The sequence below is a fragment of the Odocoileus virginianus genome, chromosome 8 (assembly GCF_023699985.2).
Source record: "Odocoileus virginianus isolate 20LAN1187 ecotype Illinois chromosome 8, Ovbor_1.2, whole genome shotgun sequence".
Taxonomy (NCBI): domain Eukaryota; kingdom Metazoa; phylum Chordata; class Mammalia; order Artiodactyla; family Cervidae; genus Odocoileus; species Odocoileus virginianus.
Window position 1 is genome coordinate 38633421 of NC_069681.1, and position 14100 is coordinate 38647520.

At 38.9% G+C, this 14100-nt stretch overlaps 1 protein-coding gene across 1 annotated transcript in view; it reads right to left on the reverse strand.

Moving 5' to 3' along the window:
• LOC110149702 (ATP-binding cassette sub-family C member 4-like) overlaps positions 1-14100 on the reverse strand; it is a 326525-nt gene that overhangs the window by 21587 nt on the left and 290838 nt on the right. The window contains 3 exon segments of the mRNA XM_070471511.1: positions 555-689; positions 5758-5863; positions 6451-6623. Of these exon segments, the coding sequence (XP_070327612.1) occupies positions 555-689; positions 5758-5863; positions 6451-6623 (414 nt within the window).

The following is a 14100-nucleotide window of genomic DNA, read 5'->3' on the forward strand; positions in this document are numbered from 1 at the left end:
AGAAAGCATGGGGAGCAAATGCACCTCATTCTAAACAACAAAGAATTAGAGAGAAAGTGACAGGATCAGGTAGGAGTTTTATTTACAGATCAGAACATAGAAGAGACCTACACCTTTCCCTGGAAGATATTCCTAGAATCAAAATACTCCAAATTTTTTCCCTTACTGTCAAATTTCCTGGATATTCTTTGACAGAACTTGTATCACAAATGTGCTGAGCACCGAACAGAATGAATGTGAAAGGTCTGTAAAATGGGTGTTCTGTGCTCTGTGAGAATCTGAACCCAGAGTCCAAATGTGTGCCAAATCCAATCCAAAATCTCTCTCAGGTGCACGTGCATGCACACATCCTGACCCCATCCCACTGCTTCTGCAGAGTCCCAGCATACCTGTCTTCCACCTGCAACATGTTAAGATCCATTCATGAAGCTTTGTCTCTGGAGGCTTATGATTGAAAAGGACACAGAGAGCTTGTTACTGGACCCCTGCTACCAAATCGTGAGGCATGAACTGTGGAGATAAATTTTAATTACAACTCCCCGCAGTGGGCTCACCTGTTTTGCTGTTTCAGTGAGGGCAGCAGCCTTAGCCTTGCCCAGTTGTTGCACCATCTTGTAAAACAGGCTGTCTCTATTTTGCAGCAAAACATATGGCTCATCATATTCTTCCAGTCTTCCTGAATCCAAAACCTGTTAAGTAGCAGAAAGAAACCTGTCAGTACACAGTGTTTCACAGTAACTTCTTATAACTCCAACAATATTTCAGAAAGGGGCAGGACAGGGAGAATACAGAGAGTCTGTTTGAGTGGTAAGACTGGCTGGTAATTAAATAGTTTGATTACCCTATTTTACTAGTAGATCAAGCCCTAACCCAATGTTTTAATATTATAATGTTGTAGTAATAGAAGAAAATCAAAGATTTAGACTATGATTACAGGCACTTAGCAATCTATATCATTTATATTCTGCCAAAGGCATTTGGGGTTGTTACAATTAGTTAGTAATTTTAGCTTTCAGACTGTGAGATTTGAGGGTTGTTTATGCAGACATTCAGAGTTGGGAAATTTCTTAATTCAAGAAAATCAAACTCAATTTATCTAAAAAGTACACTGGCATCATACAAGTCAGACAACAGTGACCTGACAGTAAATTAACTGTCAAGTTGGTTTAAAAACACTGAGCAAAACTTGGGAAAAAAGTAAATGCTTCCAGATTATGTCATCTCTTTGGGGATGAATCCCTTGTCAGTGAGGTTAAAGTGCTTCTTAAAGTTGGTTTTGGTTGTAGTTTATTATCCTGAGAGTGAAAGCCTGACAAAAAAGAGTTGCTACATAAGCAGCTTTAGTATAATTGCTCTGCACTGAAGAGATATCTAGAAATCCAATTTTCTCTTTGAGTAAGACTAAAGAAGCAATTTTTCCAGTAGTCGTGTATGCATGTGAGAATTGGACTATAAAGAAAGCTGAGCACTGAAGAACTGATGCTTTTGAACTGTGGTGTTGGAGAAGACTCTTGAGAGTCCCTTGGACTGCAAGAAGATCCAACCAGTCCATCCTAAGGGGGATCAGGCCTGGGTGTTCATTGGAAGGACTGATGTTGAAGCTGAAACTCCAATACTTTGACCACCTGATGTGAAGAGCTGACTCATTTGAAAAGACCCTGATGCTGGGAAAGATTGAGGGCAGGAGGAGAAGGGGACGACAGAGGATGAGATGGTTGTATGGCATCACCCACTCGATGGACATGAGTTTGGGTAAATTCCAGGAGTTGGTGATGGACAAGAAGGCTTGGCGTGCTGTGGTTCATGGGGTTGCAAAGAGTTGGACACGACTGAGCAACTGAACTGAACTGAAGACTTTGTACTAGTTTTATATATAAATTAAACAAATATTCCCATAAGCATAAATATTTCCCCTACTTTCTACTGCAATTTTTATTACACTCAGGCTCAAATTATTTACTGTGTACCGCTTATATATTCACAGAAAAATAAAACAAATATGATTTAGTTTTCAGGATTAATAAAGAGTTAAGTAACACATAGGCAAAACACATTTGAGGAACACGAGAAAATTTTTCATTAATATCTGAATTATTCAGCAAATATTTATTACACATTTAATTGCATTCCTGTCACTATGCTAGATGCTGTAGAAGAGTCAAACACAAGTAAGTCACAGGCCCTGCCTTCAGCGAGCCTGTACTGAGAGGAGAGAGAGAAGGAAATCCTCAAATGTCTACACTGGAAGAGAAAAAAAAAAAAAAAAAACCACACCAAACGGAGTTTAGTAACAGAAAAGGTGACTTCTGTCAGAGGTTCTGAGTATGAGCTTCAAGGAGGAGATCAGGCAATGAACTGGGCCTCGAAGAATGGATAGACGTGAACATGCAGAAGTGGGGGTGGGTGGGTGGACAATGGTCTTTCCAGACACAGGGAATAACCTAGGTCAAGAGGGCTGGAGGTGAGACTGGTATCTCCTTAAGTGCAGGGTATGCAATCTCCCTTGTTTGGTGTTGCATCTCAGGCCCCTGGCATTGCACATGACAGGTAACAGGCACTTAATACGTGCTCATTGGATGTTAAATGAAAAGGAAACTAAATTCAGGGCATGAATGAGTGAGCACTCAATGAAGTAATCTGTCAAGACGATAGGGTGAGATCAGGGGGTTTAGAGAAAGAGTTCAGCTGGCACAGGGAATAGCTAAGGATTAGGGACGTGGACCTGGAGGACCACATGCCCCAGATTGATGACTGTGGACAAAAGGGAGAGTGAGAGGGGAAATGAGGGAGGGACAAAGCAGGGCTGAGGATTGAAACTCATCTACATCAAATATTGGAATAAAAGAAAGAAAAAGGACAGTCAGAGAGGAGGGAGAATCGAAAGGAGCAAGAGTGTTTAGTGCAGCTCAGACTCATGTCAGGCCATAAAAGCTGAGATGGGACACAGACTGAAAAATGCCAGGAACAGAATTTTACCAACTTAGCCTTTACATTTACTGCTTTGATCAAAGATTCTAGATACTTCAGAACAAATTGACATAAACAACTATAAATTTTTTCTTGTGTACAGAAAAAATAGATATAGTTTTAACTTCTTATTTTAAAACCCTTTAATCTTGAAATTACAATTCTCCTGTAATCTCCAGGTACATCTCCACTCTTCCTGTAATTCAAGTTAAATTATAAACTAGACCACACATTCAATTTGGTGTGATAAGAATCCCTCAACTCTCAATCCCAATGAATACCAACCTCAAATTGCTTGTCACTCTCTACTCTCTAGTAGGTTTAGGAAAAATACATTATATTATCTGAGTCAGTTATATAAGCGCAAAGAAGATGTGTTTATCTGGCTTGCGTATCTGCTGATATTCCAGCTAGATGTCCTAGACATAAAACTTAAATGGACCCAATGCAAGATAATTTAATTCATTTTCATTGGCAGGATGCCTTCAATAACAATGGGGTGACTGCAGGGAGAGGTGGAGGGCAAGGACAGGGTGAAAGAAAAACCTCAAAAAGGGCTTGAAACAGGTAAAGTTCACAGCATCATTCACTTACTGTGGAAGAAGGATGCTTTGGGGAACAGTATGGAAATACAATGCTGAGAGAGAAGAATTAACAAAGTGACAGGTAAAGAGTAGAAGGAAAAGGTTAATTTTCCAACTAGCATTCAAGAACACAAAATGAGTGACTAAAGATGCTCCATGCTAAACAACATCTCTGGATTCTAAGAGTCACTATCCTACAACCTTGGATTGTCACGCGGTCCCTCACAAACTCTGCAGAAGAAGCCTGCTTCCTACCGAGATGTTCTTGTCCTGTGACCAACTGCACTGCTTGGAGCCTAGAGCATCCCTTTGGTTGGCAATCCCCTACTCCTGTCATCTGCCTCCACAGAGCTCACTTCTGTGCATGTTCAGCTCGGGGGAGTGAGGCTACAGGCACTGCCTCAGTGCTGACAGTCTTGTATCTATTCAGTGTCCCCACTGATGATCCCACCTGAAAATGCATGGGGAGTAGGGTGGGAGGTGACTTTCTAGAAACTGTCCAAGAAGTCAAAAGCTCCATTATATCATTGGACATAAGGAATTTGAGGTATTACTGACCATTTATCCCTGATTATTACCTGTTTAGTGTGGACCATCAAAATCACTGGTTAACTCCATCTGCTGTCTCTTATGCATTGTGCAGGCCTTCTTTATCTATTTATTTCATCACTAATCAGCATCAATTGTATACTCTGGAGTCTTGTGATGACTAGTATCTATACAGTGGGTGAAATAACCTCGTTGACCCAGACTAGGTTAGCCTGAAAATACTTTGCTTTCTTTGGGGCTTATTTGCTGCCAAAGGTTTTCCCTTTGAGGGATGATTTCCTTGTCATTTAATAAACCACAACCTAAAATCTATTGAAACTCAGCAAGCAACAGAGGGGAAGAACAAAGAGAGAGAGAGAGTTAATAGAAAGAAAAAGAGAGAAAATGAAGGGAGGAAGAAATGGAGGAGATAAAGATAAGGAAGGAAATATTAAATTACTAAGGAAGAAAGAGCCAATCAAACCTGAAAGAAAGACACTAGGCAGACATCCAGAGACCAAAGTTTGGAGCTTTCTGTGTCTGCAATGCCTGGATACATTGTATAAGAGACTTGCTAATAAAGAGAGAGAGAGAGAGACTTGCTAGTTGTTCATCTACAGTCACTCAGTCTCCATCTGCCTTTCTTTCCACACTTTCATCTGTGATGCAGAAGTTGTCTCTGCAAATCACATTTCAGAGGCTCCTGGGCCTGCTGGCCCTTTGTGAGGTCCTGCCAGTAGGGAGCAGTAGAGGGAAGAGGAAGGTGGGAAGCAGAGCAAATGGTCTCCCTGCTTTCTGCTACTTCTGCACCATAACCCCGGCTTCTATTAGCACATGGAGAACTAGCCTCATCATGCTCACTCACAAATATGACCAACAGCTAGACAATGGCCTCCCCTTGGAGGTCTCAGCACTGACTCATAAGGCTTCTTCTCTGAGTCCTTAGGTCTGGAGATCTGTCCTAGGACATAGTCATTGCTTCCTAAAATTATTACCCCAGTGATTCATTTTTCCAGTCCTCCAATTCTTATGTAACAAATTTTCTTTATTAAATCCTTTCTGTTTAAATATTTTTTCTCATTAGGCCTTTTCTCTTCAATGACTCCACTTTGACAGCACATATTGTGAATGTCCCAACAACTGGGAAATTCTGCAACTTCACCTAACAACTGCCTAGCAGTCTAGTGAAATGCTGTTTTTATTAAGGGAATACAAAATTGCTGAAAGAACTGTGATGCAGTAAAAATGACTTTGTTGCACCACTGTGAAATCTGAAGTCTCATTGTGAGTTTGGAATATTTTCATGGTTGGATACCTTAAAAAAACAGCAATTCATGGCTGATTCATGTCAATGTGGCAAAACCACATTGACAAAATGGCAAAAACCACTACAATATTGTAAAGTAATTAGCCTCCAACTAATAAAAATAAATGAAAAAAATAAGGAAAAAGAAAACAGCAATTCAAATAAACTTTTAAATGGAAGTAGGAAATTACTGAATGTATTATTTAATAGCACATTCTGAAACTATACTTAAGTACTTGAGTTATTGTCAAGGATGAGAGGAAAAAATTAGAATTGATTAATTAATTAATTAGAAATTTTAATCAAGTTTTACAAGGAAGAATAAATTTGAAAATTGAAGGTAAATGGAAATCCCGCAGGTGAGGGCCTTACCATTATCCTGTCACTGTCAATAATGGTGCTCAACCTGTGTGCGATGGTTAGCACAGTACACTGTGCAAATTTCTCACGGATCTTTCTTTGTATTAACTCATCAGTGCTGGAATCAAAGAACTGCATTTAGTTAAGTAAAGACAGGAAAAGCAGATTTAAGACTTAAAAATATCACATGGTATTTTTATGTTTTTAAAAATCAATACTTAAAACATAATCCTGCTCTTGAAAAACTAAGTATAAAAAGTCTTTGTTGTTGTTTAGTTGCTAAGTTGTGTCTGACGCTTTTGCAACCTCATGGACTATAGCCTGCCAGGCTCTTCTGTTCATGAAACTTTCCAGGCAAGAATACTGGAGTGGGTTGCCATTTCCTGCTCCAGGAAGTCTTCCCAACCCAGGTGAAAGTCTACTTGGAAACTTACTATTTTTCATCAGACAATGGAAAGTTGTCTTCCCGCCAAATTGCTTGAAACTATCAGGAGCTGGATTTACAAATCTAGCTCTCTCAAGATGTCTCATAACAACATTAATACCACATTTTGGTTTCTTCCTCTGTTTTCTGGAATTAATGTTATCAGGAGATGTCTTTGAGGCAAATAGAGCACATAAAAAACATTTCTCAACATCACTAATATTTCCTATTTACCATATTTAAAATTCAGATTCCAAGTTTCGTGAATCTCAGCTCCATACCTTGGATCCACATGTGCTGTGGCTTCATCAATAATCAATATCTGATTTTTCCTGAGAATAGCCCTGGCAAGGCACACCAGTTGTTTCTGCCCAACACTTAAGTTTGATCCAGATTCTGCTAATTCAGTATTCATTTTATCAGGAAGCTCTTCGATGATTTCTTTAAGTTGTACCTGTGCATATAGAAAGAAGAATGACATTTTCTTAAACAAACAACTACTGAAGTAGACAAGCCTCTTAGACATTAGAGCTCTGATGTCCTCAAGACTTCTTATGTACAAGTATAGCCAGGTGATGGGGAGAGCTCGTTCCAAAGTGTTCACTGAGGAAGGTGGTGGAGTTAACTCAGGATAAAAAGGTCTCAGTGTCCCCCACACCTACTTAAGCATTAGTTAAGAAAGTCTCTCAAAAAACTAAGCTATTTCTCTCAGTATGATTTGAATAGAAAAGTTAAAAGGACCCTATGGATGAGTCAAATTTCCCAAAAATAGATTTTGCAATATATATATATATATATATATACACACACATACATATATATATATATATATATATATAATGATTGTAGGAAGTATGTTTCTATAAATATATAGTCTTATCAGCACTTCACCATTTTGGAAGGTCCAAATGTCTAAAAAAAAATAAATTCAAACAATGACAAATTGTGCCTCATAAATCAGTAAAACTAGAACTATTTTGGTGATGATTCTTTCCCATGTTTAATACCATAATTGTGAACAAGTCAAGTGCATTTTCTTCAATGTTATAATTTTGAAGTTTTTCTCTTGAACTGTAATTTATTTACTATATTATTTTAGCTTTAGGTATACAGCAAAGTGAATCAGTTTATATATATATGTGTGTGTGTGTGTGTGTGTGTGTGTGTATTTTTTCCCCTTCAGATTATTTTCCACTGTAACTTACTATCAGTCAGTTCAGTTTAGTCTCTCAGTCGTGTCTGACACTTTGCCACCCCATAGACCACAGTGCACCAGGCTTCCATCATCAGTGTCGATCACCAACTCCTGGAGCCTGCTCAAACTCATGTCCATCATGTCAGTGATGCCATCCCCCCATCTCATTCTCTGTCATCTCCTTCTCCTCCTGCCTTCAATCTTTCCCAGCATCAGGGTCTTTTCAAATGAGTCAGTTCTTCGCATCATGTGGCCAAAGTACTGTAGTTTCAGATTCAGCATCAGTCGTTCCAATGAATATCTAGGACTGATTTCCTCTAGGATGGACTGGTTTGATCTCCTTGCAGTCCAAGGGACTCTCAAGAGTCTTCTCCAACACCACAGTACAAAAACATCAATTCTTCAGGGCTCAGCTTTCTTTATGGTCCAACTCTCACATCCATACATGACTGCTGGAAAAGCCATAGCTTTGACTAGACAGATCTTTGTCAGCAAAGTAATGTCTCTGCTTTTTAATATGCTGTCTATGTTGGTCATAGCTTTTCTTCCAAGGAGTAAGAGTCTTTTAATTTCATGGCTGCAGTCACCATCTGCAGTGATCTTGGAGCCCAAAAAATAAAGTCTCTCACTGTTTCCACATCTATTTGTCATGAAGTGATAGGACCAGATGCCATGATCTTTGTTTTTTGAATGTTGAGTTTTAAGCCAGCTTTTTCACTCTCCTTTTTCACTTTCATCAAGAGGAGCTTTAGTTCTTCCTCACTTTCTGCCATAAGGGTGGTGTCATCTGCATATCTGAGGTTATTGATATTTCTCCTGGCAATCTTGACTCCAACTTGTGCTTCATCCAGCCCAGCATCTCACATGATGTACTCTGCATATAAGTGAATTAGCAGGGTGACAATATATAACCGTGACATACTCCTTTCCCAATTTGGAACCAGCCCATTGTTCCATGTCTGGGTCTAACTGTTCCTTCTTGACCCGAATACAGATTTCTCAGGAGGCAGGTTGGGTGGTCTGGTATTCCCATCTCTTTAAGAATTTTCCACAGTTTGTTGTGATCCACACAATCAAAGGCTCTGACATAGTCAATAAGGCAGAGGTAGACATTTTTCTGCAACTCTCTTGCTTTTTCGATGATCCAACAGATGTTGGCAATTTGATCTCTGGTTCCTTTGCCTTTTTAAATCCAGCTTGACCATCTAAAAGTTCACAGTTCACTTACTGTCAAAGCCTGGCTTGGAGAATTTTGAGCATTACTTTGCTAGTGTGTAAGATGAGTGCAACTGTGCAGTAGTTTGGACATTTTTTGGCATTGCCTTTCTTTGGGATTGGAATGAAAACTGACCTTTTCCAGTCCTGTGGCCCCTGCTGAGTTTTCCAAATTTGTTGGCATGTTGAGTGCAGCACTTTAACAGCATCATCTTTTAGGATTTTAAATAGCTCAACTGGAATTCCATCACCTCCATTACATTTGTTCATAGTGATGCTTCCTAAGGCCCACTTGACTTCACACTCCAGGATGTCTGGCTGTAGGTGAGGGCTCGCACCATCATGGTTATCTGGGTCATTAAGATCTTCTTTGTATAGTTCTTCTGTGTATTCTTGCCACCTTTCCTTAATATCTTCTACTTCTGTTAGGTCCGTACCATTTCTGTCCTTTATTGTGCCCATCTTTGATGAAATGGTCCCTTTGTATCTCTAATTTTCTTGAAGAGATCTCTAGTCTTTCCCATTCTATTGTTTTCCTTTATTTCATTTCATTTTTCACTTAGGAAGGCTTCCTTATCTCTCCTTGTTATTCTTTGGATCTCTTCATTCAGATGAGTATATATTTCCTTTTCTCTTTGCCTTTCACTTCTCTTCTTTTCTCAGCTATTTGTAAGGCCTCCTCAGGCAACAATTTTGCCTTTTTGCATTTCTTTTTATTGGGGGTGGTTTTGATCACTGCCTCCTGTACAAATGTCATGAACCTCCATCCATAATTCTCCAGGCACTCTATCAGATCTAATCCCTTACTGTAAGGTATTCTAGTTCCCTGTGCTATAGAGTAAATCTTTGTTGCTTCTCTATTTTATGTATAGTAGTTTGTATCTGTGAATTTCATACTCCTGATTGATCCCTATCTTTCCCCTTTGATAACCATAAGTTTATTTTCTATGTCTGTGAGTCTGTTTCTTTATATATATACATTAATTTGCTTTATATTTTAGAATCCACATATAAGTGATATCATATAATATTTATCTTTATCTGACTTCACTTAGGATGATTTTCTAGGGCTATCCATGTTGCTGCAAATAGCAATATTTCATTCCTTTTTATGTCTGTATAACACAATATACTACATATACACATATTATATATATATATATATATATAAATATTTATGTATGTATGTTGCCACATCTTCTTAAACCAATTGTCTGTTGACAGAAACTTGGGTTCCTTCTATATCTTGGCTATTGCAAATAGTGCAGTAATGAACCCTGGGGTGCAAGTTCATTTCAAATTAGTATTTCCAATTTTCCCAGATATATACCCAGGAGTATAATTGCTGGATCATATGGTAGCTCTATTTTTAGTTTTTTTAGGAACCTCCATACTGTTTTCCACACACCAATTTACATTCCCACCAACAGTGTGTTGGGGATTTCCCAAGTGGCTCAATGGTAAAAAATCCAGCTGCCAATGCAGGAGATGAAAGAAATGTGGGTGTGATCCCTGGGTCAGGAAGGTCCTCTGGAGAAGGAAATGACAACCCACTCCAGTATTCCTGCCTGGAAAATCCCGTGGACAAAGGAGTCTGGCAGGCTACAGTTCATAGGGTTGCCAAGAGCCAAACATGACTGAGTAAACACACACACAGCAGTGTTTTGGAATTCCTTTTTTCCCACATCTTCTCTAGCATTTATTATTTATAGGCTTTGATGATAGCCATTCTGACTAGTATGAGTTTGTACCTCATTGTGGTTTTGATTTGCATTTCTTTAATAATTAATAATGCTGAGCATCTTTTCATGTATCTATTGGCCATCTGTATATCTTCTTTGAAGAATTTCATAAATGTTTTTCAGTGAAAACTCAGGAAAAACAGACCACAACACAAGAAGTTATTTTCGCCAAACTGTGGGTATAGGTGGTATTTGTATTAATCTAGCTCATAAAATCAAAATTGTAAGATTAAAAAATCAACTTTTTAACTGCCAAAGATAATCTGAAAGTATATTGAGTTGCAGGGGTCAGTTCAATGAATATTCGTTTTGGAGAAATATTATAGATTAAGAAAAAAATTCAGACTGTGCTTGAAATTAACATACAGAGAGTAAATACATTTCAAATTAAAGGATTAAAGATTGATGAGTGATGGCCAATTAGCAGGTACACAGAATTACAAAGGCAAATTACAAAACACCAGGGTGAGTGGGCAGTGTTTTCATGGTATCCTAAATGCTGGAGTACTTCCATGAATGTTATCCTGAATTGTGTTGCTTATGAAAGTCTCATCCATAGAAATAGGAATTCTGAGTAAGGATTAAATACGGTATTAGTATTTAGTGATAGCACGAAGATATGCAAAATCTGAAGGATAAGATGTGGATTATGAGGCAAGTGGCTGCAATGAAAATTATAAAATGGAAGTCACCTTAATCACCCCCACACCCACCACCTCGTTACAAGGAAGAGGCCTCACTGAATATTCTATGAAACATATTCCATAAACCTAAACTCAAGTGATGGGACTGATCAAGAGTGTAACATGGCAAGACTTTCTCACTTTTCCTTCTGAGTTGACTTTGGTAATTCTTGTAAACACAAATTGGTCTTTCTTAAGACTGACATCATGACTATGAGGAAATAACCTCAAACCTACTGGTGACTCAGGTGATATCTCATCACTAATCTGGTTTTTTACTTTCCTTCAAGTTGTCTACATACGCCTGACAAGGAATAAGCTGTTGTGAGGTGAAAATGTTTTCAAGAACACACGGTTTTCTGAGACTCTAACTTCATTTATGGATCAGGGATGGTTATGACAATGCTACAAATATGAAGACCTTTTGTAGTGTAATCATATAATCAAGTTATAATTATTTGAATGGAAAAAAGACAAAAGAGACAGTAGACAATAACTAGGAGTTACAACTGGAGAGTCTGAAAACATATTAGATAATAGTGTAATGCAGCGAAGTGAAGTGAAAGTCGTTCAGTCATATCCAGCTCTTTGAGACCCCGTGGACTACAGAGCAGAGCCAGCAGTAAATGAAGTAAAGGAGGAGCTTGTTCACCTAAATACAAGGCCCTGGGAAATGGGCTTGTGACCTGTCGCCATAGCAAGGACTGAACCACGTGCACAGGTTGCTAATGCCCAGATTTCTGTATCTTGGCTTCCTGTGTGATGAGACTGTAGGAAGAACAAACGGAATGTAGGAAGAGCAAACATAACGCCATGATAGGAGACAGAGGCGGGAAGGGAAAGACCCTCCTCTGGCAACTAGGACGATTATCAGGCCACCCAGATACAGCCAATCAGAACTTGTTTTCGGAAAAGTCCCGCGCGCGCGAACATGTAACCAATCAGCTTCGCTAATTGACCCCTGCTTATGTTTGAAATTGGATGGCCTATAAATATGGGTAGAAAAACCGGGCTCGGGGCTCTCAGCCTGTGCGCCACTGCGTTGGACACAGCGGGGGCCCTAGCTCGAGCTAGCAATAAACTTCCTTCTTGCGTTTTGCATTGTCTCTTGGTAGCTTTCTCTCTTCCCGCTCGGGGATTCGGACATCGGGCATAACAGAGACATACGTGTATTTTAACAGAGATACTATCAACGGTTCACATAACTGAATGTTTTCTGCACAGTTCTGACATGACATACTATATTCTCAATTGTAAATTCCTGGATCAAAGCTGTTTCGTTTTTTCAGTGGGAGCAACACACTGCTGATTCATTTCCAGAGTTTTATCTACTGTGCTCTTTTAACCTTTGAGTGATATAGTACTTCTTTTTTTTTTTTTTTTTCCATTTATTTTTATTTGTTGGAGGCTAATTACTTTACAACATTGCAGTGGTTTTTGTCATACATTGAAATGAATTAGCCATGGATTTACATGTATTCCCCACCCCGGTCCCCCCTCCCACCTCCCTCTCCACCCCATCCCTCTGGGTCTTCCCAGTGCACCAGGCCTGAGCACTTGTCTCATGCATCCAACCTGGGCTGGTGATTTGTTTCACCCTAGATATACATGTTTCGATGCTGTTTTCTTGAAACATCCCGCCCTCACCTTCTCCCACAGAGTCCACAAGTCTGTTCTATACATCTGAGTCTCTTTTTCTTTTTTTGCATATAAGGTTATCATTACCATCTTTCTAAATTCCATATATATGTGTTAGTATGCTGTAATGGTCTTTATCTTTCTGGCTTACTTTGCTCTGTATAATGGGTTCCAGTTTCACCCATCTCATTAGAACTGATTCAAATGAATTCTTTTTAATGGCTGAGTAATATTCCATGGTGTATATGTACCACAGCTTCCTCATGTACCACAGCTTCCTCATCCATTCGTCTGCTGATGGGCCTCTAGGTTGCTTCCATGTCCTGGCTATTATAAACAGTGCTGCGATGAACATTGGGGTGCACGTGTCTCTTTCGGATCTGGTTTCCTCAGTGTGTATGCCTAGAAGTGGTATTGCTGGGTCATATGGCAGATCTATTTCCAGCTTTTTAAGGAATCTCCTCACTGTTTTCCATAGTGGCTGTACTAATTTGCATTCCCACCAACAGTGTAAGAGGGTTCCCTTTTCTCCACACCCTCTCCAGCATTTATTGCTTGTAGACTTTTGGATAGCAGCCATCCTGACTGGCATGTAATGGTACCTCTTTGTGGTTTTGATTTGCATTTCTCTGATAATGAGTGATGTTGAGCATCTTTTCATGTGTTTTTTTGCCATCCGTATGTCTTCCTTGGAGAAATGTCTGTTTAGTTCTTTGGCCTATTTTTTGATTGGGTCATTTATTTTTCTGGAATTGAGCTGCAGGAGTTGCTTGTATATTTTTGAGATTAATCCTTTGTCTGTTGCTTCATTTGCTATTATTTTCTCCCAATCGATACAGTACTTCATTTTTAAACTCTACTCGATATATTTGTAGAGCTGCTGTTGTTTTTTTAGGTGCTCTAATTGGCACTAACTTCTAATGAAAACTCTTCAGTTTACAGTAAGTTGGCTATTTTTCAGAAATTGAAAAACATATTTTTAACATATTTTGAAAAATAGCCAAGATGAGAGGGACAGCATCCATAGGGCTATCTCCCCTATGGATGTCCATCTCTGACAAGAGAGAATGAGGCAGAAATAGAGGACTTTAAAAAAATTTTTAAAGCATGTTTTCCTTTTAGTTAAAGTTCTTAAAGAGTAAAATGGGTGCCCTCTTACTCCCAGGTCACCTCTATTAGTTTTGATTGACAGTTTCACTTTGCTTTATTTATAAACCAATGACTGGGGTTTCTAATCCACCTAAAAACTGACCTCATTGCTTTGATTGAGAAATCATCCCATCATGGAGTTCCTCTAGGAATTACTTCTTTATGAGATTTATATGTTTTTCAGTGAAGATTGGTAAACAATATATACAAAAGATGTAAAGAAATAATTCCCAAAGGAACACAATGATGGGATGATTTCTCACTTTAAGATTTATCACTAAAGTAATAGGGTTAATTTCAGAAGTAATA